This window comes from Girardinichthys multiradiatus, chromosome 6 (genome assembly GCF_021462225.1).
Source record: "Girardinichthys multiradiatus isolate DD_20200921_A chromosome 6, DD_fGirMul_XY1, whole genome shotgun sequence".
Classification (NCBI taxonomy): domain Eukaryota; kingdom Metazoa; phylum Chordata; class Actinopteri; order Cyprinodontiformes; family Goodeidae; genus Girardinichthys; species Girardinichthys multiradiatus.
This window is the reverse complement of record NC_061799.1, coordinates 3,432,352-3,459,537: the sequence shown is the minus strand read 5'-3', so window position 1 is coordinate 3,459,537 and position 27,186 is coordinate 3,432,352. Positions and strand designations below refer to the sequence as shown.

The following is a 27,186-nucleotide window of genomic DNA, read 5'->3' as shown; positions in this document are numbered from 1 at the left end:
AAAGTCAGATACCTCTGGAAAAGTGCATCGTATCTCTTAATTTTTTCATAAGAAGTCAAACCGGGCTCGTTTATTATCGCTCTCATTTCAGCATCCAAATTCTCCTCCGCCGTCTGTCTGATGGACGTGTCTGACTGGGTCAGACGCTTGAATTGATGAGGGGAAATGAGAAACATCTTCTGCGATGTTCTGAGAGACATTATCTCCTGATGATTCCACCCACTAGATCACCGATCAAGGGGGCAAGAGCCGTTAAGATGGGGAGAATAAAACCACCTCGTTGCTTTTTGAGAGCTAACTGTTTAGTTTTTATCCCGGTTCTTTTATCACCCAACAATCTGATTATTTTTCTTTGTTTCTTCAATTGTCGGTGTTGAGAGGGTGATAGTTTAATGTTACCTTTTAGGATATTCAGTGCAATCTCGCGCAGAGCCTGAATAAAGTCGGGAGAGCAGTGTGCGAGAATATCTTTGCGCTTCTGCGGAGTGGCCTGAAACAAAGCTCTGAATAATGGGACATTCCTTTTTATACGCGCAGACATGATGACTTACTTTGTTCTGGGCACGTACACAGCAGGCCACTGCTGAGGAAGTATGCCCGTTCTCAGTCTGAAATGTTCTGGGCAGGTAGGCGTAAAATCGATGATTAAATAACCATGAGCTTCTCTCGTTGCGTCTTCAAAACTCTCCAAGAAGAGACCCTTTTGAGATGGAAACATTTGGCGGGCCAGTATATTCAGCTGCAGTTTATCTCTTGGGTTTTTAAACAACACCATATAATTAGCGTTCAGGCTGATGATGCGACTGTACTTTCCTTGTTGAAAAACATTCTGAGTCAACATAGTAACGCTCATATTACGATGATGACGATACTGGGTAAAGACTTTCATCACGTTTTCATCATCTGAGGCTTGAGCAATAACATTGTCTAGAATAATCAGATGATTCATCTTCAAAAGAATGAGGCAATCCTTCCACAAAGGTAATATTTTTATTCATCTTCTGCAATTCAGCATACATGGGTTGAAAAGATGTGTAAATCCATACAATATTTTCTGGAACAACATCCATGACATGATTACAGTTTTGTAAAATACTTTTTACAAAGAAAGTTTTCCCGCAGCCGCCGGGTCCAACTATCATACATGAGAAAGGTGTTCTAAATCTAGGATCAAAATCAATCTCCTGTAAATCCATGTGACTTTTTATTTTATGTCTTCTTCTTCTTCAACTCTAATAACCGAAAGGCAGAGTTGTCCCGTCAGAAAAAAGACGTCTCTTATCATACACCAATCGAAGGTTTTTAAGAAATGTTGCGTTTGTCAAACGGAATCTCTTTTTATCCCTCCTGATCGTGTGTTGAGGGATTTCAATGACACCCTCACTTGACCTCTGTAAGTAGCCCTCGACCAGCCCTTTGATGCTGTCAAAATTTACCCTCTCGCTGCATTCATGCGTCTGAGTGATGCCTTTAGCACGTATCACTACTTTTTTACGGTTTTTAGTTTGGTATGCATAACTCTTGGGTCCTGTCGATGCAAACTCCGAAATGCTGTCACCATCTAACTCGTGAGTAAGATCACCCAGATAATTTCCCAATTCCAGAGGAGTTTCACCACTTTTTGTCACATAAATCAAACTGTCCGTGTCAATATAAATCAATCTGTCCTGTAACTTCTCCATGCTGCTGAGAAGTTTTAAACGTGCATAAGCGGTGGTGAATGCTGCAATAAACACATTGTTTGCCTTGCTTGGAGGAGAGATGACACGTTTACTGAAATTCCACTGCACTACACACATTTCAGGGTTGAAAAAATGAAAATAGTTAACCCTGTATTTACTCGAGAACATGAAGCTGAAAAATTCTTCAGGGTTAGTGATGACTGTGGTCTGAGACAGATCACTTCTTTGCGCAAATTTCCCCCAAAAACTGTTTAAACACAATTTTGCAACCTGCCTTTTGGCAGGATTCACCTCGATTTTCTCAGGGTCTAATTGGATGCCCTGATGCAGTTTGTAGTCACTTATATACTTTGACTTACTCTCCTGATCCACTGCTTCAGACAGATAGCCTGAAGCCTCCTGCTTACCTTTCAGGAAGGTGTTGATATACCCTTTAAAGATTGTGTCACTGCTCTTTTCAAAATGCCACACCTCTGTGATTTTAGCAAGACGATAACCACACTGCAACGCTTTACAAAACTCTACAGTCACCCACACACCCGTCAGAGCTCTGTCTTCATCATTATGCATGCAGGGACCTGACTGGTTATTTATTTCAGCGCATGTGCGGCAGAGAGTGAACACAAGTTTACCTTGGGATGTTCTGTAAGGTAAAACAGGGAACAACAGGTCACGTGGTGGGTAGACCACAGCTTTGATTATCCCGAAGTAGCTGCTGGGGTCATCAAAATCTTTGTAAATGATGGTGCGGTGTCCGAGGGGAAAAACGCAGTTGGCGTTTACATAAGGGTACAGAGATGTGTAATCCACATAGTGTACAGTTTCACCCGGCCCCGCTGTGTACCTCAACCTCATAGGACAGGTGCGTCCACCATACAGAGCATCCCGGGGTGATAGCGGTTCGGGTGCATTAACTTTCTCAAGAAAGCTGATCACCCCTGGGTCTGATTTTTTCATTTCAGTCCACTCATGCTCCCATATGACTTCGAGACGAAGGCCGTACACAGTTTGTAACACCTTGCTTCTCTCAACAGTGGCTGCGTAAAACTGTTCAAATGCGACCCTCTCAACGGACACTTGTCATGAGGCATGTAACACTTTTTACCGTCGTGAAAAAAACAGCCGTAAAATTCAAACGCAACTTTGACACCGTTAATCTCTGCATACCCATCCACAGAATATGGGCCGATTTTCTTTTCACCCCTATTTAATGCATGCTCGATAAATATGGCTCTGCTGTCTGCAATCCAGCCGAGCCATTGAATGGACGCGCTGGAGAACGTTTTACTGCTACGTCTGTAGTCCAGAGGTGATGGAATGGCTAAGGTTTGAGGAGGAAGGAAATTGGTTACAAAAACCTTCATGCAGGCTGATGCTATTGTGATACTTTTAAACGGATCCACACTTGTCTCCTTAAAGAACTCGTCTCTGAATTTTAAGCATCCTTGAGAAAGAATTTCAACGTCATTTTTACAATTACGAAAAGCTTCTTTCTTAAAGTCAAAGACCTCTTTGCTCGCTTCTCTGTACCAGCTGCTAAACACCTGTTGTTCTTGAAGACTCATGCGTTCTACAGCGTAGCAGGATGGAGGAGGAAAAGGCCCCACATACTGGAGACGTTGTTCAGAGGAAAATAGGTGGGAGAAAAAACCCTTGCTTTGATCGGTAAAACGTAACGCTTTCGGCATGGCACTCAACTTCATACACATGAAAGACAGGCTATCAATGTATTTTAACCTGTAATCAGGGTCGGTTAAACAGAGAACTTTACTTCCTAGCATGATGAGATGAGGTTTAATGCCTAACTGCAGCATTGCAGTGAGAATCAGGTAGCCGTCGTACCCACACATGTTGTGCGCTATTAAGTTGAAGCCTCTGTACATCGGCCTCCTGAAATGTAGAAGAAATTTTTGGGTGCAATTCAATCCATAAGCATGCCATTTATCACCTTTCAACGTTTTAGCACAGACCAGAAAGGGGGTATGCACGCCGCTCTCATTGACGAGGCATTCAAAATCATAAAAAATCAGTTTATCATCAAGCTGATTAATTGCACTGCAAGGCTGAATGTAACACTTTTGATCATCGTATGTAATGTCTAGGCCGTTTGAACGATCAGGGAAACTGGTCTCAAATTTACACAGAGCAGTAGAGCCCGTGGTTCTGTGAAACACTACAATTTTTCTCTTCAGAATGTTTTCAAATTTACCAATATCACTAAAAGTAACTGCTGTTTGTTCGTCGAGGCCTGCCTGATGCTGCCATCTCCTCCCCTGTTCTACAGCACGGTCATCCGTAAGCTCAGGGTCAGAGACGTGTGCGAGGCTGATTGCAAAACATAACTGATTACCGGTATTGTTTATAATATACAAATGACGCATTTTCTTATTAAATAGTTCACAGTCTAACGTTCCTGCAGCTTTACGCTTAGAACCTCCTGCTGGGTCATTAACAACCTGAAGAACAAATTCCAGGTTATTATCTACAGGTATATTTGCATTCGATTGTACTAAATCGTCGAGGAAGTTCTCGAAAGCAGGCAGGATCATATTTCCATCATCTGTAACAGTAAATGTGATGTGACGATTGAGATTTTCACCCACTAATTCCAGCTGCACAACGTCGTTACGTCTGGTTAAAGATCTTGCAGCGTCGGTTAATTCAATGAGAATACGCATGATGTTTGTATAGAATGCGGCTAAATCTGGAACGTTACTTGGACAGGGCGGCGGTATGGTAAAAGGTCTCCTTATTTCATGGTTATTAAAATGTTCACGTTCAACCACCGCTGGAGGATCTCACCCTATTTGATCAGAACTGACCGCTACCTCCGTATTGAAATGACCCCCGTGCTGATCTGCGGCGTGTGACGTTGAAGGATTTTGATGACTGTCAGGTGAATCATTTTGCTGAAAGCTGAGTGGAGACGGTGCTCTATTTAAATCTTCAAGAGCCTGATTGATTACGTTTAAAAAGTCACCGTGCTGATCTGCGGCATGTGACGTTGAAGGATTTTGATGACTGTCAGATGAGTGGAAACGGTGCTCTATTTAAATCTTCAAGAGCCTGATTGATTACGTTTAAAAAGTCACCGTGCTGATCTTCATTTATTACATTTTCACTGTTAGCAGGAGATGCATTTAACACGATGTTATCTGCTACTTCTGCATCAACGGGAATTCCGTTAAGCTCATTTACTAAATTTCTTATTTCATCCAGGGCTAGTCTGATTCGGTTATCCATTTCTATGAACATAAGAAAAAAAAATAAAACTAACCTACAGAAAAAAAAAACATAGTGATCAGTTCAGTTTAAAATCACCTTGATGTCACCAAAATGCTTCTTTAACAGAATCTGACATGCTGCCAGAAGCGTTAACGATGAGGCCTTATTTCGAAGATCCCGTGAGGCTGTAGAGACTGTCTTTCTGCGCTGTCCGGTTCTGGAGCCAATCTGTCCTACCATCAACGTTACCTCTGTAATTAGAATGAACAAAAAAAAACAACTAAATATGTATATATATATATATATATTGAAATAAACACATTAAAGCTGAAAAAAAAAAAAAGGGAATTCAAATTAATTCAGTATGTATGAATTAAAATGTACCGCTCATTAAACCTCTCACAAGCGTTGCTCTGGTATGCAGCGCAGAGAGTCGCTGTCTTTTGGCCGGGGTTAAATATTCTGTAAAAACAGAAGAAAATAAAAGTTATCTTACGCTGCGCAGCACAGCATTCATAAATAAACGATAATAGTTTTTAAAATAAACAAGTTTTTTTTTTTTAAGGGAAAAAAAAATAAAACTTTTTATCTTACTCCGATTCTGTGCGGTAAAACCTCCAGATTTCGCTTCTTGTTGCACTGAAACGGTGCCTCTCTGCTGAAAGCTGTGTTGATCTTTGAAAAGCGACCTTCTGGTGGGCGGATTCAGTGTGGCATCTTTGGGTGTATCTGTAAACAGGTTTATATGATCGTTCGTTCGTCGTCTTCCGCTTATCCAGGACCGGGTCGCGGGGGCAGCAGACTCAGCAGAGACGCCCAGACGTCCCTCTCCCCAGACACCTCCTCCAGCTCCTCCAGGGGGAGCCCAAGGCGTTCCCAGGCCAGCCGAGAGACATAGTCCCTCCAGCGTGTCCTGGGCCGTCCCCTGGGCCTCCTCCCGGTGGGACGTGCCTGGAACACCTCCCGAGGAAGGCGTCCAGGAGGCATCCGGTATAGATGCCCGAGCCACCTCAACTGGCTCCTCTCAATGTGGAGGAGCAGCGGCTCTACTCCGAGCTCCTCCCGGATGGCCAAGCTCCTCACCCTATCTCTAAGGGAGTGCCCGGCCACCCTACGGAGGAAACTCATTTCAGCCGCTTGTATCTGTGATCTCGTTCTTTCGGTCATGACCCAAAGTTTATGGCCATAGGTGAGGGTAGGAACGTAGACCGACCAGTAAATTGAGAGCTTTGCTTTTCGGCTCAGCTCTCTCTTCACCACAATGGACCGGCACAGCGCCCCCATTACTGTGGCAGCTGCACCGATCCGTCTGTTGATCTCCCGCTCCATTCTTCCCTCACTCGTGAACAAGACCCCGAGATACTTAAACTCCTCCACTTGAGGCAGGAACTCCCCTCCAACCTGAAGAGGACAAGCCACCCTTTTCCGGTCGAGTACCATGGCCTCGGACTTGGAGGAGCTGATCCTCATCCCAGCCGCTTCACACTCGGCTGCGAACCGCCACAGCGCATGCTGTGGGTCTTGGCTAGAGGGGGCCAGCAGGACCACGTCATTCGCAAAAAGAAGAGACGAAATCCACTGGTCCCCAAACCAGACCCCCTCCGGCCCTTGGCTGCGTCTAGAAATCCTGTCCATAAAAGTTATGAACAGGACCGGCGACAAAGGGCAGCCCTGCCAGAGTCCAACATGCACTGGGAACAGGTCCGACTTAGTGCCGGCAATGCGGACCAAACTCCTGCTCCGCTCGTACAGGGACCGGATGGCCCCTAATAAAGGGCCCCCGATTCCATACTCCTGGAGCACCCCCCACAGGGCATCACGAGGGACACAGTCGAATGCCTTCTCCAGGTCCACAAAACACATGTGAACCGGTTGGGCAAACTCCCATGAACCCTCGAGCACCCTGTAGAGGGTATAGAGCTGGTCCAGTGTTCCACGGCTGGGACGAAAACCACACTGTTCCTCCTGAAGCCGAGGTTCGACTATCGGTCGGACTCTCCTCTCCAATACCCTGGCGTAGGCCTTACCAGGGAGGCTGAGGAGTGTGATCCCCCTGTAGTTGGAACACACCCTCCGGTCCCCCTTCTTATAAAGGGGGACCACCACCCCAGTCTGCCAGTCCAGAGGCACTGTCCCCGACCGCCACGCAATGTTGAAGAGGCGTGTCAACCATGACAGCCCTACAACATCCAGACACTTGAGGTACTCAGGGCGGATCTCATCCACCCCCGAAGCCTTGCCACCGCGGAGCTTTTTAACCACCTCGGTGACTTCAGCCTGGGTGATGAAAGAGTCCAACCCCGAGTCCCCAGCCTCTGTTTCCACCACAGAATGCGTGATGGCAGGATTGAGGAGATCCTCGAAGTACTCCTTCCACCGCCCGATAATGTCCTCAGTCGAGGTCAGCAGTCTCCCGCCCCCACTATAAACAGTGTTGGCAAAGCACTGCTTCCCCCTCCTGAGGCGCCGGACGGTTTGCCAGAATCGCTTCGAGGCCAACCGGTAGTCCTTCTCCATGGCCTCACCGAACTCTTCCCAGGCCCGGGTTTTTGCCTCTGCCACAGCCCGGGCCGCAGCACGCTTGGCCTCACGGTACCCGTCAGCCGCCTCAGGAGTCCCACAAGCCAACCACAGCCGATAGGACTCCTTCTTCAGCTTAACAGCATCCCTTACTGCCGGTGTCCACCACCGGGTTCTGGGATTGCCGCCACGACAGGCACCGCAGACCTTACGGCCGCAGCTATGGGCAGCAGCATCGACAATAGATGCAGAGAACATGGTCCACTCGGACTCTATGTCTCCAACATCCCCCGGGATCTGGTCGAAGCTCTCCCGGAGGTGGGAGTTGAATACATCCTACCTTGCTGCTTGACAGCTGTGTCTTCCACAGAGCTCTCTGTCGAATCTGTAAACAGTTTTATCTGAGGTTTAAAACAAGTCTCTAATAACACATAAATAAATACATTCACTCTCAAAGAAAAACAGATAGTTCTTAGGACTTACTTTCTGGTGGTGCCGGTAACTTATCCGGTGTGTCTTCAAGGGAAATGATGATAATTGGCGGAGGAGTATTCAAAGAATCAGTTTTAATTTCTGTGTTAGAAGAAAGTTCAGATGTTGTTGGGGGTTTTCTTGTTTGGAAATAATTCGCCTTCTCAATTTTGACTGTCGATTCCAGCCGCTGAATCCTCCAACTTGATCATTCAGGTTTACATCTCTCATCAAATCTATAAATTGAAACATTGTCAAGGGTTAACTATAATATATATATATATATATATATATATATATATATATATATTTTATTGCATTTAACATTTACTTACCATATTCTGATTGTGTCAAGATGAAATCATCAAGGTCATCAGCGGTGGGTTCTATGACAAAGAAACAATATATATATATATATATATAAATATATATATAAACAATATTAGAGAACATTCACATGCATTTAATAATTTCTTAAAGATGAATACTTACTTACTTACTTACTTTTAAAGATGTCATTGTACTTCTGTGAATCATTAGAAGTAGATGCCACAATTTCCAGGTTTCCTGAAATATTTACCGACATTTTTCTTGGCAGTACTGGTATTTTCAATGTAACAAGTGTTGTGGTTCAAAGACATTGAGCATTTGAAGACCCTGACACTGAGGTTAGGCAATGAAACAGAGCCCCCGAACAACATTTACACACAGTATTTATACCAGAACATGACAGTGTTATCTGTTGTGGAATTTTCCTAACCATCAAAACCTCTGATAATGGCTTTTGCAGCTTTCTCCAATAACACAGAGGTTCAGAGGGATGAGGCAACCCAAAGGTCATACACTGTGGAATGCTTACTACAAAAATTTCCATCACACAATTTTAAACTAGAATTCTACTAGTATTTTTCAGTGTAACAAGTTTAAACCTTTCTTAGCTGTACCAGACTTGACAATGATGTACACAGATCTGAGGTCTCTGCGCTGACTACTGTAAAAACTGAACCTGTTTTTATTGACAGCACAATGAAATGCAAAAAAAAAAGAAACAATGAAAAGAGGCCCAATTATCATATTGACTATTCATTGCACTGTTTTCTTTGTAGACAAAACTCAGTGGGCTATTGTTGTTTTTTATTTATTTATTACCCACCTTGCTGCTCGACAGCTGATGGCAGTATTCCATGTTCGGTTTTAGTTTGATCGATCAGAATGACAGTGTTATCTCAGAATGACAGTGTTATCTCAACTGCAAAGACTCTATGTTTTAAGACCACAACCCTTCTTGAGTTCAAAGGTGATATGGTTATCTAGGAACAGACCTAACTGCCCTTCCTGACATCGCACCTAACAGATGGATATAGAATAATTGTAACTCCCTGAATAACCTTTTGCTCTAAGTTGAAAAGAAAATGTTTTAGAAAAGCTACAGGTAACTAGAATTATCATTAATTTTTTCCTAAAATGGAGTCTCTCATGATTCAAAACAAACACATCATTGCTAGAGTCAATTTATAACTTGGAAACAGTATACTGAGGGATTGTAAAGTTTTTTTTTTTTTTTTTCTGTTAATCTCATATTCGTCTTACCTCTTTCACCTGCTTTCCAGTCTGTTGACGCAGAAGCTGAAGGTTTTCTCGTTCCATCGATGTAGGGAAGCACAATCTTTTATTTACTTTTTAGGTCTTTTCTATTTTGAACTGATTTAGACTGGCTCATATATTCAACAAATAGGTCCTGCTGTAAAGCAAAATGAACTTACAATTCTGTCAGGTTACACAGTTCATTTATTAGGATTTCATGTGATAGGTCAACATTAAGTTGATTATACCTTTAAAATATAAAAGGATGCATGTCTTTTTGTTTTAGATGTATTAACGCTTGAAAAACATACAGATTATTAATAACACCCTTAAACACACCCCTGTGTGTTTTAATTGGCTCATTTAAGGCCTTCCCCGTAACACCCTTAAACACACCCCTGTGTTTTAATTGGCTCATTTAAGGTATCGCCCCTAATAACGACAACAGATTTTGGACCTGGTTCTGATGGAAGGTTCCTAACTGGTTCTGATGGAGATTTCCTCCTGGTTCTGATGGAGTCTGTGTCTGGTTCTGATAGAGACTTGTTCCAGGTTCTGATGTGCTTGCAGCCTATATGCAAAACGCTATGAAATTGCCTTTTAAATTTAATCACTGTTGTCTAGCTGTTGGAACAGCAGTACATGCTTTTTAAGTACTCGACACAAAATGGCCGCCATGTAGTTGCTTCCTATGTAGATGGTCAAAGGGTTAGGTGTCAGGTTTAGGCCATAGAAATGAATGAAATTGAAAGGAAGTCAATGCAAAGTTCTCACAAAGACAGTAAAACAGGAATAGTTGTGTGTGTGCGCTCTTGTGTGTGTCTGAGTAGGAGACAGGGAGTTAAGAAAGGCAGAGTCACATACAGACATATACAGTGCAAGAAACACAGAGCTATACATAGAACAGTGAGGAATGAATCAGCCAATCAGCAAAGAGCGTCAGTGTAACTTGACACCTGCAGCATTTCTAATGCAGCACCTCACTATCGTGTCCCCCTGGCCTGGGCTTTTAACATGGAGGTGCATGCTCCCGAACTACCGCCCATAACTCGGAAACCGTAAGGGCTATCGACATCATTCATGGACCGTTTTTCTCACAACGGACAGGGGAATGAGAATGTTAACAATTTTATCTTGAAAATATAATATTAAAGGTACAACACTAGGTGAAAAGAAAGGGAAAAATGGAGAAAAACACAAAAATGCCTGAACATGTTCTCGAACAACGTCTAATAACTCGGACACAATAAGGGCTATTGATTTGATTAATGAATCAGCAGGACTTGCTGAACAATCATGGAGCTTCTCAAGCTTCTACAAAAATCTGTCTGAGAGGTGTGACTCTGTGAAAAGGTAGATCATTTTGACCATTTTTAACCCGAGTGAAGGTGAATTTTTCACTCTCAAACAAACCTACTTCACAAGGAAACGATAAAAGGTATCCAAATAATTTTTGGACTGTAGGTATCAGCAGGGATCGCTGAACAATCCTGGAGATTTTCGTGTGTCTACATAAATCCATGTAGGAGATATGACAGTGTAGAAAAGTGGATAATTTAGAAATTGTTCAATTTTTTGCGATTTTGGGAACGACAGATTTGGTACTCCTAAACAAACCTTTTTAATGACAAAACGATAAAAGTTATCAAAAAACATCTCTTCACTGTGAGCGCCAGCAAGGTCCGAAGATCAATCTGCACAAGGCTCATGTCTCTACCTCGAAAGGTTTACGAGAGTCGGCGATTCGAAAACATGTGAGTTTAAGGATTTTCTGTTCAGATTTTTTCTGAAATTCCTATAGATTTCCTATACAGGGTGTGTTGACTTTGCGTTGCTTTGGGGCGTGTTGCCGGAAAACTGTTTGTCCCACATCAATGTGGGTGACATTTTCTGAATCGCGAAAGAGCATCCTACGTTTTGATATATAATTTGTGCCAGTAGAGTGAAAATTGAGCGAGTGAGGAGAGTTTGTTCTTTCTCAGGTTATTCAAAAACCTATAGCATACACTTTACCAACAGATGAATTCCGCCATAGGATTACATTATAAAATTTAGAAATTTTTCAATTTTTTGCGATTTTGGGAACGACAGATTTGGTACTCCTAAACAAACCTTTTTTATAACAAAACGATAAAAGGTATCAAAAACATTCCTTCACTGTGAGCGCCAGCAAGGTCTGAAGATGAATTGGTGCATAGCTTATGTCTCTAACCTGAATGGTTTACGAGAGACGGCGATTCGAAAATGTGTGAGTGTAAGGATTTGTTGCTCTGATTTTTTTCTGAAATTCCTATAGGTTTTCCATTGAGGGTGTGTTGACTTTGCGTTGCTCCCGGGCGTGTTTCGTGAAATCTGTTAGTCCCACATCAATGAGGGTGACATTTTCTGAATCGTGAAAGAGCATCCTACGTTTTGATACATAATTTGTGCCAGTAGAGTGAAAATTGAGCGAGTGAGGAGAGTTTGTTCGTTCTTTCTCAGGTTATTCAAAAACCTAGAGCATACACTCCACCAACTGACAAATTCCGCCATAGGATTACATTATAAAATCAAAAATGTCAAAAATCTTGCCTAAAATTTTAATCGCAATTGTAGAAGAACCGTAAAAGATATCAAAAAGCTGAATCATTTGAAGATAGCTTAATGTCTTGTAAACATTTTAAAAGTTGAATGGTGTTTCTAGCTGAAAGTATGCAGAAGTAGTAAGCTGTGAAATAGCGCAAAGTTTTAGCTGAATTTTGCTGAATCTCCATTCATTTCAATGGGACAAAAATTGGCATAAAAAGCTGAATATTTCAAAAATTATAATTTAGTTTTAGTTACCAAAAGTCATAGCATAATTCTCCAGAACGAGCCGAACGTTTTGATACCAAAATTGTTGAAATCGGTTGAAAAATATAGGACTAGTTACGCGCAGAAAATGTACGGAAAATATAATAATAATAAAAAAATAAAATACAGAAAAACAATAAGTGAGAATGCATGAATGCGTTCTGATAAGAACTGATAAGAAGAAGACAGAATAATAAAGAATAAAGAGAAACAGGATCTCAATAGTGTGAATGCCTTCAGTATTCACACAAATAATAAGAATAAAGAATAAAGAGAAACAGGATCTCAATGAAAAACGGAAAGAATGCATTCTCACTGATAATAATAATAATAAAGAAAAACAGGAACACAAGAAGTGTGAATGCCTACTGCATTAATACTTATAATAATAAAAAATGAAGAAAAACAGGAGCACAAGAAGTGTTAATGCCTACAGCATTCACACTAAATATGTCTTATATTCTAGGTTCTTCAAAGTAGCCACCTTTTGCTTTGATTATTGCTACGCACACTCTTGGCATTCTGTTGATGAGCTTTAAGAGGTAGTCACCTGAAATGATTTTCCAACAGTCTTGAAGGAGTTCCCAGAGATCCTTAGCACTTGTTGGCCCTTTTGCCTTCACTCTGCGGTCCAGCTCACCGGACCTGAACCTCGATTGGGTTCAGGTCCGGTGACTGTGGAGGTCAGGTCATCTTGTGCAGCACCCCATCACTCTCCTTCTTGGTCAAATAGCCCTTACACAGCCTGGAGGTGTGTTTGGGGTCATTGTCCTGTTGAAAAATAAATGATGGTTCAACTAAACGCAAACCGGATGGAATAGCATGCCGCCGCAAGATGCTGTGGTAGCCATGCTGGTTCAGTATGCCTTCAATTTTGAATAAATCCCCAACAGTGTAACCAGCAAAGCACCCCCACACCATCACACCTCCTCCTCCATGCTTCATGGTGGGAACCAGGCATGTAGAGTCCATCCTTTCACCTCTTCTGCGCCGCACAAAGACACGGTGGTTGGAATCAAAGATCTCAAACTTGGACTCATCAGACCAAAGCACAGATTTCCACTGGTCTAATGTCCATTCCTTGTGTTCTTTAGCCCAAACAAGTCTCTTCTGCTTCTTGCCTGTCCTCAGCAGTGGTTTCCTAGCAGCTATTTTACCATGACGGCCTGATTCACACAGTCTCCTCTTAACAGTTGTTCTAGAGATGTGTCTGCTGCTAGAACTCTCTGTGGCATTGACCTGTTCTCTAATCTGAGCTGCTGTTAACCTGCAATTTCTGAAGCTGGTGACTCGGATGAACTTATCTTCTGCAGCAGAGGTGACTCTTGGTATTCCTTTCCTGGGGCGGTCCTCATGTGAGCCAGTTTCTTTGTAGCGCTTGATGGTTTTTGCGACTGCACTTGGGGACACTTTCAAAGTTTTCCCAATTGTTCAGACTGACCTGTGAAGTGAAAACCATTTCAGGTGACTACCTCTTGAAGCTCATCAACAGAATGCCAAGAGTGTGCGTAGCAGTCATCAAAGCAAAAGGTGGATACTTTGAAGAACCTAGAATAGAAGACATATTTTCAGTTGTTTCACACTTTTTTGTTCTGTATATCATTCCACTTGTGTTAATTCAGAGTTTTGATGCCTTCAGTGTGAAGCTACAATATTCATAGTCATGAAAGTAAAGACAACTCTGAATGAGGTGTGTCCAAATGTTTGGTCTGTACTGTACATATAAACACAACTGACTTTACAATGAAACAAAATTGAAGAAGGAAAAACTGAGACAGCTTAAGGTTGCATGTGATTATATTTATAATTTTACTGAAACTTAGTAGGTATTCTAGTGCAGGCTATATGTTTGTAATGTAAAGTGTACCTAATTGTGATGCTGTATGGAGAAATGTATGAATGGAAATGTAGGTTGAACAGCTTTGTAAGTGAGATACATGTCTTGGCCTCACCAACATTCAGTGACATAAGATATTCTTCATTGTATTGGAAATACTAGAAAGTGTGTTTCCCCAAATACCATGAGGATAAATTTTTTCTATTACCAGAAAAAGCAGCATAATGAAAGAGAGACTCTTGCAGTCACCGTACTGATTAACACAGTTGGAACAAAAAAGGCACCGCTAGTGGGTCAGACTCCTAGAGCTCTAATCACCTGATTTCTTATTGTTTCTACAGCGTGTGATAAAGACATGTCACCAGAATGTATTTTACTTGGACATTAGTAGGCATAATCCTTAGAAACATTTGCAGCACTTGATAATCTCGTAAAGTTTTTCATTTTGTCATTTTGTAATCAAGACCTATTTTGATACATAAATACATTAGTCACCTATTTATGGTGTTACAGCCCGACTCTGAGGCTGCAACAATTATGGGAGACAGACAAGGGTTGGCGGATACAAAATCAATTGTGCGTCCTGCCCCCCTGCAAGGATGTGAGGGTGAAAACCAGATGCCAGGTCCAACCAGATCAGTAAGGAAGAAAAAAAGAGAGGCTCCGTGTCTTGCTGAAAGGACGTTTGAAAACGCCAGCCCAGGTGTGGATCAATCAGCTTGACAAGCCTCCATCTTAGTCTTTCCAAAAGAGGAGGAAAAACAAAAACAAAGAGGGAGAAAACTAGTGGACCAAAGGGGTCATCACAATGGGTAAAAAATAAAATGCTTTTTTTAACCTTTTAGGGTTAGGTCTGAATGATGGCCAGTGGCACAGTGTCCATTTGAACGCACTGGACAACTATGCTATGCTGACAGTGGATGGAGATGAGGCATCCACCGTTAGGACCGCTATTCCCGCCCAGATCAAGACAGGAGGAACCTATTACTTTGGAGGTGATTCCTACCTTTTCAGCAAAAGTAAATGTGGATAACTTACTGTCACGTATTTTCTCTGAAGAGTCACTTCTAAACATAGGCAGTTTAAATAATTAAAGGGAATAGAAAATGGAGCTTTGAATTCTGCAGATATGATCTGTTGTTTTTCTGTTTTGGGCTTTTTCTCTTTTGACTTACATGTAAAAAGGATCACTGGAAACTGGAGAAGCAAAAAACACTGATGCACTGTTTGATAGTGAAATTAAGACTCTGCATCTTCCAGTAAACAGTGACTGAATCAGGTGCTGCACAACTGAAGGACTTCAAACTTTCAAATGCAAAAAAGTTAAAAATTACTTTTCAGCTTTATGGTGCAAACTTTATGGAGAATAGCATTTCCACACAATCTCTGCCTTCAGTCACAAGTGAACATAGCAACAAGGCAAGTACTTATAGACAACCTGTTTACCAATCTGTTTTTGGTTTGTTTTACATTAACCAAACCACAGGGACATTTTAGTAAATGCAATACTGTGCCAGGAGTTTTTAAAGGATTCATAGGGGATTTTTTTATCTGTATGTGCATGACTAAAAAAGTATATGACTAATTGAATGAACACAGGGACCACAGTGAAGAAAATCTGTGGGATGATATCAAAGCCAGCATTAAGTATTTGATGTTTTTTAGTATCAGAATCATCCAATCTGTCTAAGAATATTTAACTGTAATCAGAGGCATGGCAGAGCTGATGTAATTCATCAATGGATCACTTTTAAGGATATTTCAGTGTTTTAAAACAATGTTTTTTACCCTGCCTGTCAGTGGTGGGTATTCTGTAGAAACGGTGATGCAAGAGGAAGCTGCCTCTGGTTCTGCTTAAAGCCCTTTGATAGGCTGACTCTATGACAGTTGCATTGCTGGAGAATCTCTTTGTTGAAACCTGATTGAAATTTTAGCAGCTTTGGACTCAAATAGTGCTCCTTTCTGCTCAGTACCCAATTTCTACTCAAAGGTTTCCGACACTGTTTGATTAATATGTTCTTTATTTAAGTATTTACCTAGTTTACTAATGATGGTGTTTCTCTTTTTCTAACTGCCTTCAGGCTACTTTTCACACACTAACAGGCGGTTGCTACAGCGCTCTTTCCAGGGCTGCATACAGATGATCCTCATAGATGACCATCTGGTGGACCTGCAGGCAGTAGAGGAGGGTCGCATTGGAACCTTCGAAAATGTTAGCCTGGATATGTGCGCAATTATAGACAGGTATATAGCAGAAAAATACTGTAAAAAATTTAATTACATTAATTTGAGATGTTGGAGTGAGGATCTGATCACTGCAAAATAGCCAAACACTCTATGAACGTTTTATAATAAACACTTCAGCTATTAGCCTTAAAACTCAGTTAAAGCAGCACAGTGACTGGTTCTGCAGCCCCTCAGTCAGTGTTATGGTTTGGAGACGGCGGAGTTCTTGTTCACTTTACATTATTTTCTTGCTGCTGTGTGTGATGACAGATGTGTTCCTAACCACTGTGAGCATGGTGGGAAATGCTCTCAGACGTGGGATACGTTCAGCTGCAATTGTAGTGGCACAGGCTACTCTGGAGCAACATGTCATACCTGTAAGTGTACAGACACACACACACATTTATACACAGATCTAATATTTTTATCACACTTATGACAACTATATGGTCATTTATCTTTACGAATCACCAAATCTGAAATAATGCAAATGGACAGTAATGGTAAAAAGAAAGTACACCTGGATTTTATTGTGATACTTTACATAGTTTTTACATAATTAAGCCAGGGTTGAACAACTTTTTTGAGGAGCAGAGCTACTTCATGATGTTGAGCAACACAAAGGCCCAAAATTATTCATGCCTCTGAGCAAATTTAGGTTAAAAGTAATCTTTTCATTTTACCAACATTTTTACCCTCACTGTAAGCAACATTGACACTTTGGAGTGGCCAAGCCAGAATTGTGACTTTAATCCGACAGAGAATCTGTCGAGTGACCTAAAAATTAGGGCAATAGGAAAGAGGTTTGCCAACCTCAAATACTTGGAGCTTAAATGTTAAAAACCAGTGGAAACATGGAAACAGTCTTGAAACAGCAATTTTAAGAAGTGTGACTGGAATGGCATTCAGTTATTTTCACTGATAATTAATGTAATAAATACTTTTTGACATACAATTTTTAATAAATGCAAATTAAAATATTTTATTAAAAATATGATTAAGAATCATGATTCAGGAAAATAGTTTTCTCAACCAAAAATCATTGCTTACGAATAGAAATCAGAGATCTCCTCCAGTGTTGTGATTATAGGCTCAAAGCACTTAATAATTACAATTAGTTAATTATCATTAATAATTGATAATTATTAATCAAAACCACGCTAAATGTCACTGTTAAATCAGCTGCCCGGCCAAACGGTGGGGGAACTTTGACCTTATTTTGCCAGATAAATCACTCTTGCACAAAATAAACAGAAACACTTCTCTTTATATATGTGAAAATTATTGAAACCATATAGCCCTGATATAATTACTATTCTGGTCCAAAAACCTTCTCCTAACTAACAAGTACTATTCTACAAAAAGGGAATAAAAATGACTACCTAACAATAATAATAAATGAAAATATATGCACATTAAGTGTCTATGAAGATCAAACCAGCAGTTTTATGGACAAAATGTGCAATTTGGGTAAAATTGGAAAGAGAAGGTCTCCTAGTGTGCTAATGTCTCGATTGCGGCGATCAGCTGGTAAAACGGTGGGGCCGCGCCCTTAGCCACTAGCAGCTGTTTGCCCCAAATCTCAAACAAAGAATCATAAAACTCTGAGGCGGGAACACAGTGGAAAATCTCCAGTAATAAAACTTAAAACTGGGACAAAGGAATGGTCAGTGGTCAACTCCTGGCTGATTAGAGATCAGCTGGACCAAAACCTTCACACACGATCAAACAACACTTGCACAGCATATCAAAAGCAGCTCAGCCTAAAACACATCAATCAGTAAATTACTTTGATGTTTATTTCTTCTCTTCAACGGTTTGAGGATGGGTCAGGCCTGAAGAAAAAGCGCGGGGGGTGCAGAGTGACATGCGTCCATGATCAACTCAAAAACGGTAAACCTCTCATCCGTCCAAAACGGGAAAATATGAGGAACCGTTGCAGTCGACTGAATCAACAGGAAAGCTCATCTCCTTGGAAAAAAAAAAACCTCTGTGGGTTTTTTACCTGCGCCGGAGTGTCGGCGGGGTCCTTGATCGCTATATGAATCTTCTGACCCTCTTTTATCACACAGAATTCCCGCTTTCAAGCTCTTCCTGGAATGGCCGTGTGGAGGAAAGGTTTGCTTGCGAGGTTTTGTCTCTCCGTATATGCGCGACGTGTCATAGTTTTATGAATTTGTTTGACCCACATGCAGATTAACACTCAGGAGAGAATCACAAAGATTTGCACAATGAAGTCTGACTCAGATCTGGAACCGGGAACCACCAGCTGTACAAAAGAAGGGAAACAGATGAGTAGGTTTTGGAAGGAGGAAAATGTGAAGCAATGGTTAAATTCAATTCTGTCTTACTATAAATAGAAAAAGGAACCACCAGGGGGAATAGAGCTGTGGAGTCTGGGAGCTCAGTACGGGAAATTCCTCTTGACTTCTGCGGAGGTAGGAGAGGCTTGGTCTTCTCACCATAAACGATAGGCAGGGAATTAGAGAGGAGCACTGGTGAAGGAGGCTTGCTGGAGGACACGTGGAGAGTGAGGCAAGGTTTGCTTATACTTGGGCCGGTTAGTCGTCGAGCCAGGAAGCTGCCAGACAGGATGTGTCCAGGGAGATAACTAGATGCTTGAGTCTTGAATTCCAGGAGGATTAACCAGGTTAGCCAAGAGATACTAAGAGTCCACTTGATCTAAGCGAAAGACTGGACTCTGCAGTCTGGACCTTAGAAGGAGCACACAAAGTTAAGTCGAGGCACTAGAGAAACTATAGGCAAAGCTTTAGAAGTTATTGGCTTGAGTCTGTACCACTAATACTCAGGCGTTGAAGTGCTGGCAGCCTCCGGCTTAAATACACACAGTAGCAATCAGGGAATGATGAACACCTGTTCCTTCACCACCTAGTGCTCCAGTGCCCTCTAGTGACCAAGCAAAGTTAGTAGCTGGCAAAACACAAACAGAAAATTCCCAGATTCCAACACCTCCTTTGCATTGTCCCGTGAGACATGCTGGAAATGGCAACGAAAGTTTGGTTTCCGCAGGTTTTATAATCCTGGGTGATGCCTGTTGAGCTGCGCATGTCAAACTGCGGAGCCCAGTCGGTCTGTACGACCAAAATGGATGACCCCAACATTGGTTAAGGTGTTCCTTGTATGCATTTCCTGGCGGTCTCTTACACCCTGCTGTGAGATACTGGATTATTTCTGGAGCCTCTTTACACAGCCTGCATTTGGGATTTTGCCTGGTATAATAGATCTCAGTCTCTATTGCTCTAGTGCTCAAGGCCTGCTCCTGTGCTGCCATGATTAGTGCTACTGTGCTCTCCTTCAGACCTGCTTTTTCTAGTCATTGGTAGGATTTGGTCAAAATCAGCCTCTTCAGGTATGTGTCGGTGGTATATTCTATCGATGGGGTTTTCCCCCCGTAATCCTGTCCATTCTCTTCCAGTTGCCTGAAACATTCACTAAGCAATTCATCATTAGGGGTCATCCTCCTGATGTATCTTCGGAACTTGGATGTTTCATCTTAGTGGCTCTAATGCTCAGTAGTGCCCTGCATCCTTCTGTGTTTAGTGTATAGCCTGTGAATACTGGATTTGGGGGGAATTATCATACATAGTGAGTAGTTTTTGTGTTTTAACATCTGTGGTCTGAATTTCCTTCTTTGGCCAACTTATTATCCCAGCAGGGTGTCTGATTATTGACAAGGCATAGCTGTTGATTGACCAAACCTTGTTCCTGCCATTGAGCTGATGTCAAAGAACTAAGCCATACTTATTTAAGGCATTTGGCTGCTGTGGCTTTCCTTGTGGCTTCTCCATAGTTGCCTTTTGTCTGTGGTATTCCAAGGTACTTATAGCTCTTCTGAACATCTGTGGTCCTCACTACTGGAAAGGTAATTCCCTCAGCGTGGATTTCCTTCTCTCTCTTTGTCACTATCCAGCTACATTTCTGCAGCCCAAATGACATTCCATGTCTCTGCTTTAGACCCTGGTGGTGTGGATTAGTGAGTCAGTGTCTCGCTCACATTTAGCATTCAGCTTGATGTCATCCATGTAGAGGAGGTGAGTGATAGTGGCCCCATTTGAGTGCGTATTCATAGCCTTGTTGATTAGTTGGCTGAGTGGGTTCATGCCTATGCAGAACAACAGTGGTGACAAAGGATCTTATTGGTGTATGCCACATTTAATTGAGACTTGCGCAATTGGCTTAAAGTTTTTCTCAAGGCTGGTTCTACACAGCCTCACGGAGTTTGCAGAAAAGGTTCTCAGAGTCTCGTTGAACTTGTACAGCTTCAGTCATTCCCAGATCCTCGTGTGTGACATTGAGTTGTAGACTTTCTTATAATCAATCCAAGCTGTGCTCAGGTTTATTTGTCTGGTTTTGAAGTCTCAGACAACTGTTCTGTCAACCAATGCCATTTTACGAATGCCTTTTGTGCCTTCGCCAGGTATTCATCCATGTGGCTGCTTATCTTGGCTGCTATGATGCCTGACAGGAGCTTCCATGTTGTGAAGACTGTAAATTGAAAAAATAAAAATCCACCTCAATAAATTCAGTTAACAAAGGAGATCGGTAAAAATCAATCAATGTGGCACTAATTCTTGCAACAATTGAGAACGGACAGAGAATACAATCAAACCAGTATCTTGGTCTGCCCGTGCTGTTCTAGACAGAGTGATAGGTATTATTTAGTCAACTCAGAGGTAAGGAACGACACAGAGTCAGTTATACTCGCGGCAAGGGTAGGTCACACTCTGCAGTGCAAAACTACAAAGTATTAACACTCCTCCCTCTTTATTTATACATGCTTGGTCACACACAGTTCAAACAACATTCAAGGTGGGGGTGTGTGTGTGTGAAAGGCTAGGGTTCATGTGTCTTGATTTTAGAGAAAGGAGTGAGGATTGGTGCCAGTCCCTAGATGTTGCTGATAATAGCATAACTCACCCTTCTCTCTTATCTCTTTGTCTATGGCATGTGGGGGAAGAAAGCACTTAGAGCAGACAAGTGATAAACAATATAAAAAGTCATAAAAACCCTAACACAGTGTTGCTAACCTTTTAAAACTCTGAAAATGTAATTCACAACACACAGGAGACAAGGAGATAAAACAGTCCTTGAGCGTCAGATATCTAAAGGGGGTCAGCATGATGTGAAACCCTGGAGAGAAGAGAGGGATCTTCTCTTGGGTAAACAAAACTTCCATATCAGAGGAAGGCCCTGCATTGCAGGCATCTTGAAGGGTGGCATGTTGACCCAGCAAGAGTAGATCTGGTCTGAACTGGGCATTTTATTGACAGCAAGCTGATTTAGGACACACATAGGAAAAACAAATGATATCCCGATGATAGCCAGAGGTGGCTCAGTTCTGAAAGTGCCGACCCGACTTTCATTGATACTAAACAGGATGGCCTATTTAAATTTTATTGGGGTTATTCTATTAAGGTTATTGACCATTAGTTTGATGGGATTGTTTCTTCTGGGGATCTTTAATTATCAGGACTGTTTGTTCGTAGTTGGTTCATTTTTGCTGCTAGACACTCATGAAGGGAAGCCAGTTTCTTGAGCCAGTAGGAGTGGATCATGTCTGTGCCTGGTTCAGTCCAGTTCTTCATAGCTGAGACTTTCTGTTGGAAGTCTGCCAATGTGATTGTAGCTCTGTTGACAACATCACAGACACGGACTGATTCTTTGAAATGGGTGTTTATTTGCAGGCCTGTCTTCATGAAGCTTCAGCAGAACATATCTTCATATTTTCTTGCCACCACCATCATGCCATAACATCATAAGGACATCCCTACGCCATAAAAACGTAAAATAAAATACAGTATATGTGCATGTTGGTGTAGCGGTAGAGCAGGGTGTCTGCTTCACGGACTAAAACTGGGAGCTGGTTCCACAGGAGAGAAGCCTGATAACTAAAGGATCTGCCTCCCATTCTACTTCTAGAGACTCTAGGAACTACCAGTAAACCTGCAGTCTGAGAACGAAGGGCTCTGTTAGGAACATATGGAACAATCAGATATCTGATGTATGATTGAGTTAGATCATTAAGGGCTTTATATGTGAGGAGGAGAATTTAAAATTCTATTCTGGGTTTAACGGAGCCAACGATGGGAAGCTAAAATAGGAGAAATATGATCTCTCTTTTTAATTTTCATCAGAACTCTGGCTGCAGCATTTTGAATCAGCTGAAGGCTTTTAACTGCATTTTGTGGACATCCTGATAGTAATGAATTACAATAGCCCAGCCTTGAAGTAACAAATGCATGGACTAGTTTTTCAACGTCACTCCTGGATAGGATATTTCTAATTTTGGCAATGTTCCGGAGGTGAAAGAAGGAAGTCCTAGAAACCTGTTTAATATGGGATTTAAATGACATGTCCTGGTCAAAAATATCACCGAGGTTTTTTACTTAATTACCAGAGGTCAATTTAATGCCATCCAAGTTAAGCGAATGACTAAGCAGTTTCTTTTTTAAAGACTCCGGTCCAAAGCCGACAACTTCTGTCTTGTCTGAATTTAGAAGCAGAACATTTAAAGTCATCCAAGTTTTTATGTCTTCAAGACATGCTTGTAGTCTATCTAACTTTTTGGGCTCATCTGGATTTATGGATATGTAAAGCTGAGTATCATCAGCGTAACAGTGAAAATTTATCCTATGCTGCCTGATAATTTGACCTATTGGAAGCATATATATAGTAAAGAGAATTGGCCCTTGTATTGAACCCTTTGGTACACAATTAACCCTGGAGTTTAACGATAATTTATCATTTACATGAACAAACTGAAGTCTGTCAGACAAATAAGATTTAAACCAGCCTAGCACTGTTCCCCTGATCCCTACAGCATAGCATGTTCCAGCCTTTCTAAGAGAATATTGTGATTGACTGTATCAAATGCAACACTGAGATCTAACAGGACAAGTACGGACACAAGTCCATTATCTGAGGCTGTAAGAATATCATTAGTGACTTTCAGCAGAGCTGTTTCAGTGCTATGATGAGCTCTGAAACCTGACTGAAACTCTTCAAACAGGTCATTGCTGTGTAAATGCTCACACATTTGATTAGCAACAATTTTCTCAAGAATTTTAGATAAGAATGGAAGATTGGATATAGGTCTGTAATTTTTCAAGTCATCTCGATCAAGCGAAGGTTTCTTAAGTAAAGGTTTAATTACAGCTTGTGGTACATATCCATTTACTAAGGATAGATTAATCATATCTAAAATGGGGCTGGTAATCAGAGGGATCACTTCCATAAATAATTTGGTTGGGATTGGGTCTAACATACAGGTTTAGATGAAGCTTATGTTTTTCTGATAACTCAGGAAGCTCCACAGGATCAAAACAGTCCAAACACAGATCATGTTCTACAGTTACTTCCAATGTTGCCTCACTTGCTGAGGATGAAGTAATCATCTTTGGGAGTATGTCAAATATTTAATTTTTTAAATAGAATCAATTTTAATTAAGAAGAAACCCATAAAGTCATGACTGCTGAGAGCTAAGGTAATGGATGGCTCAACAGAGCTATGACTCTGTGTAAGTTTAGCAACTGTACTAAAGAGAAACCTAGGATTATTCTTGTTCCCTTCTATTAATGATGAAAAATAAGCTGTTCTGGCTTGGCGAAGTGTCTTTTTATACAACAGTAGGCTATTTTTCCAGATTAAATAGGAATCCTCTAGGTGTGTAGAGTGTCATTTTCTCTCCAATTTTCTAACATTGTGCTTTAAAGTACGCAGCTCTGAATTAAACCAGGGAGCCAGCCTCCTATGAATAATTACCTTCTTTTTCAAGGGGGCTGCATTGTCCTGCAAAGATAGGGCCAAGTGTGTCATTTCTATAAGGTGAGCATTAAGTTGTTGTCAGCAGCAGATTGGCTGATGTCATCCTCCAGGAAGGTGCCACAGCTAAACACAGAGCCAGTTCAGATGTAGCCTCAGAGAGAACATAGAGTTAAAAGCTGGAATAACAGCAAATATCGCAAATTTGAGAGTAGTATGAGAATGTCGCAGAGAGAGTGAAAGTGGTCATTATGTCCAGCCGCCTAAGCCTATAGCAGCATAACTACAGAGATAGCTCTGGACAACCTAAGCCACTCTAGCTATAAGCTTTATCAAAAAAGGAAAGTTTTAAGTCTAGCCTTAAAAGTAGACAGGGTGTCTGCCTCACGTTGCGTCACAAGTTGCGGTCTGCAGCAGGTACAGTGTGTCTTTGTTGTCATATTTATTATTCATCTGTACCAAAACCTCTTCTTTAATGACTGGTCATTTTTGCATCATCTGCCTTCACTCTGAAAGCGTAATTCCTCAGAAAGAAACAGTCACATAATTTTCTGCGGATAAAATGTCAGTAAAATCAGCAATGGGCGTACGTGTTGCATTCATGGCATCCAAGACACTGATATCCTGATAGGTCAAGCTGGGAAGCAAACGGCGGCTCTTGTCAGCAAGCAAAAACCCTTTCAATGGCTGGGGTTTGTTTAAGAAGGCGCTCCAGTTTGGTTCCCCAACGGGTTGAACTGTCCTTTTAAGTAAACACAAGAACAATGAGCCAGCTTTGTGAGTTATTTCTAATGATATATACTGTGGTGCATTGAAGCTATGTTTCAAATAATTTACTACATTACCGTGATCATTTAAGTGCTGTGGCAGTTCGAGTTTCTCCTGTGCCTTGTGGAGCTCCCGTCAACTCTGTCAGCTGTGCACAAAGGCTCCATTGATGGAACGGCATACACCAAATGCTCTGGCAGGGTTTGCCTTTTTTATTTTTTTTTAAATGGCATTGTTAACAGCCACATTTAAGTTATGTCCAAAACAATTTAATCATGGACAGTCAAGAGTCCTACTAGCACTTACAATATTGGCTCCATTGTCTGTATTGACGCAACATAATTTCTCCTCCCTGATTCCTCACTCCTCAGTGCACTGTCGGAGTTCCTCAGCAAGCACTGAAGCTGTGTGGTCATCAGGAACATACTTGGTTTCAATACATTTTGCATTAAATCCCAGGTTTCATTGACAAAGTGAGCCGTGACGCTCATATAATGCACCATGTTAGAAGTTGACATCTGTTGTCAGCCCAACAAAGTTTGCTACTTGTAACTCATTGCTAATATCCGCAAGTTTGTTATAGAGATCTGGTATTGCTGTTTTTGAAAAGAATGTTTACCCAGGAAGTATGTTGTCATAATGGTTTTTAACGGATTTGACCCACATGCAGAAAGCAATTCAGGAGACAAAGTTTTACGGTAAAGTGTTTATTTACATTGCAGTGGCGTGGGCAGGAAAACTGAAACCGGGAAACCAACTGTAAAATAAACAGGATGGTAAGCAGGGAATACTCAGGGTCAAAAACTAAAGAATAATTATTTAGCCTTACTGGGTTGATGGAAAGATCCGCCAGAGGGTGAGAAGCGGAAATACCAAATAGTTGTTTACCCGTGAGACAGGTGATGGTGGAATAATAGTGTGCCAGAATGATAAGCAAGTCCACGGTCTTCAGAAGTAGGCGCGGTGGAAGGAGGAGGGTGGACAGGGTTCTTTAATGGTATACAAGGAGCGAAGAATACAGGAGGCTGCCAACCAGTGAGGTCCAAGAGGTTTGAGACCAGTATTTGGGTGACTTGAGCTCGTCTGCTGAACCAAGCCTAAGAAATCTGGGCGTGATTTTTGATAGAGAGTTGTCACTTGAGCATCATTCAAAGCAGCTCACTAGGAACTGTTTTTTCCAGCTCAGGAATATTTCAAAACTAAGAAGATTTGTTTCCAAAGATAATCTTGAGCTGATCATTCATGCTTTTGTGTCTTCTCGTTTAGACTATTGTAATAGCCTTTTTTTCTTGTCTTAACAAAAAGGAGCTGTCTAGTCTGCAGCAGGTCCAAAATGCGGCAGCTAGGGTGCTGACTCGCACCAACAGAAGGGCTCATATTACCCCAATTTTAAAATCTCTCCATTGGCTTCCAGTGGTTTTTCGCTTTAATATCAAAATCCTGGTTCTGACTTTTAGAGCTCTCCATGGTTAGGCTCCCCGATACATTAGAGCCCTGTTGTGTCCATATATCCCTTCTCGAAGGCTAAGGTCATTGGATCAGAATCTTCTTAAGGTCCCTTACACCCGTTTTAAGACTAGAGTAGATCGTTCCTTCCAGGCCGTTGCGCCAAAGCTTTGGAACGATCTCCCGCTCTTGTTACGTTCTCTTGATTATGTGGAAGTTTTTAAGAGCAAACTTAAAACCTATCTCTTTTGCAAATCTTTTTAACAGTTCCAGTGCGTTGCATGTAGTTATGCTACTATAGGCTGGTGACTATTATATTTACCACTACCCTCATAGTGATGGTTTTTATTACATTTTTTGTGCCTTTATTGTTTTATCTTAATGTATAATTGTGCACTTCTGTAAAGCACCTGGTGACATTTAATGTCTGTGAAAGGCGCTATATAAATAAACTTTTACTTACTTACTTTACTTACTGTTAGGTATTATTTAGTCAACTCAGAGGTAAGGAACGACACAGAGTCAGTTTTCACTTGCGGCAAGGGTAGCTGTGCAGTACAGACTACAAAGTATTAGCACCCCTGTCTCTTTATTTATATATGCTGGTTCACACATAGTTCAACAAACATTCGGGATGTGTGTGTGCGTCAGAAAGGTCAGGGTTCATGTGTCTTGATTTTAAGCAGAGAGAAAGGAGTGAGGATTCGGTGCCAGTCCCTAGATGTTGTTGATAAAAGCATAACTCACCCTTTTCTCTTATCTCTTTGTCTATGGCATGTGGGGGAAGAAAGCACTTAGAGCAGACATGAGTG

General features: G+C 41.5%; 1 protein-coding gene across 1 annotated transcript in view; it reads left to right on the top strand.

Moving 5' to 3' along the window:
- LOC124870104 (contactin-associated protein-like 2) overlaps window positions 1-27,186 on the top strand; it is a 139,185-nt gene that overhangs the window by 49,608 nt on the left and 62,391 nt on the right. Inside the window, exons 9-11 of the mRNA XM_047368598.1 lie at window positions 14,997-15,146; window positions 16,233-16,395; window positions 16,648-16,754. Of these exons, the coding sequence (XP_047224554.1) occupies window positions 14,997-15,146; window positions 16,233-16,395; window positions 16,648-16,754 (420 nt within the window). The remainder of the gene's footprint in view (window positions 1-14,996; window positions 15,147-16,232; window positions 16,396-16,647; window positions 16,755-27,186) is intronic.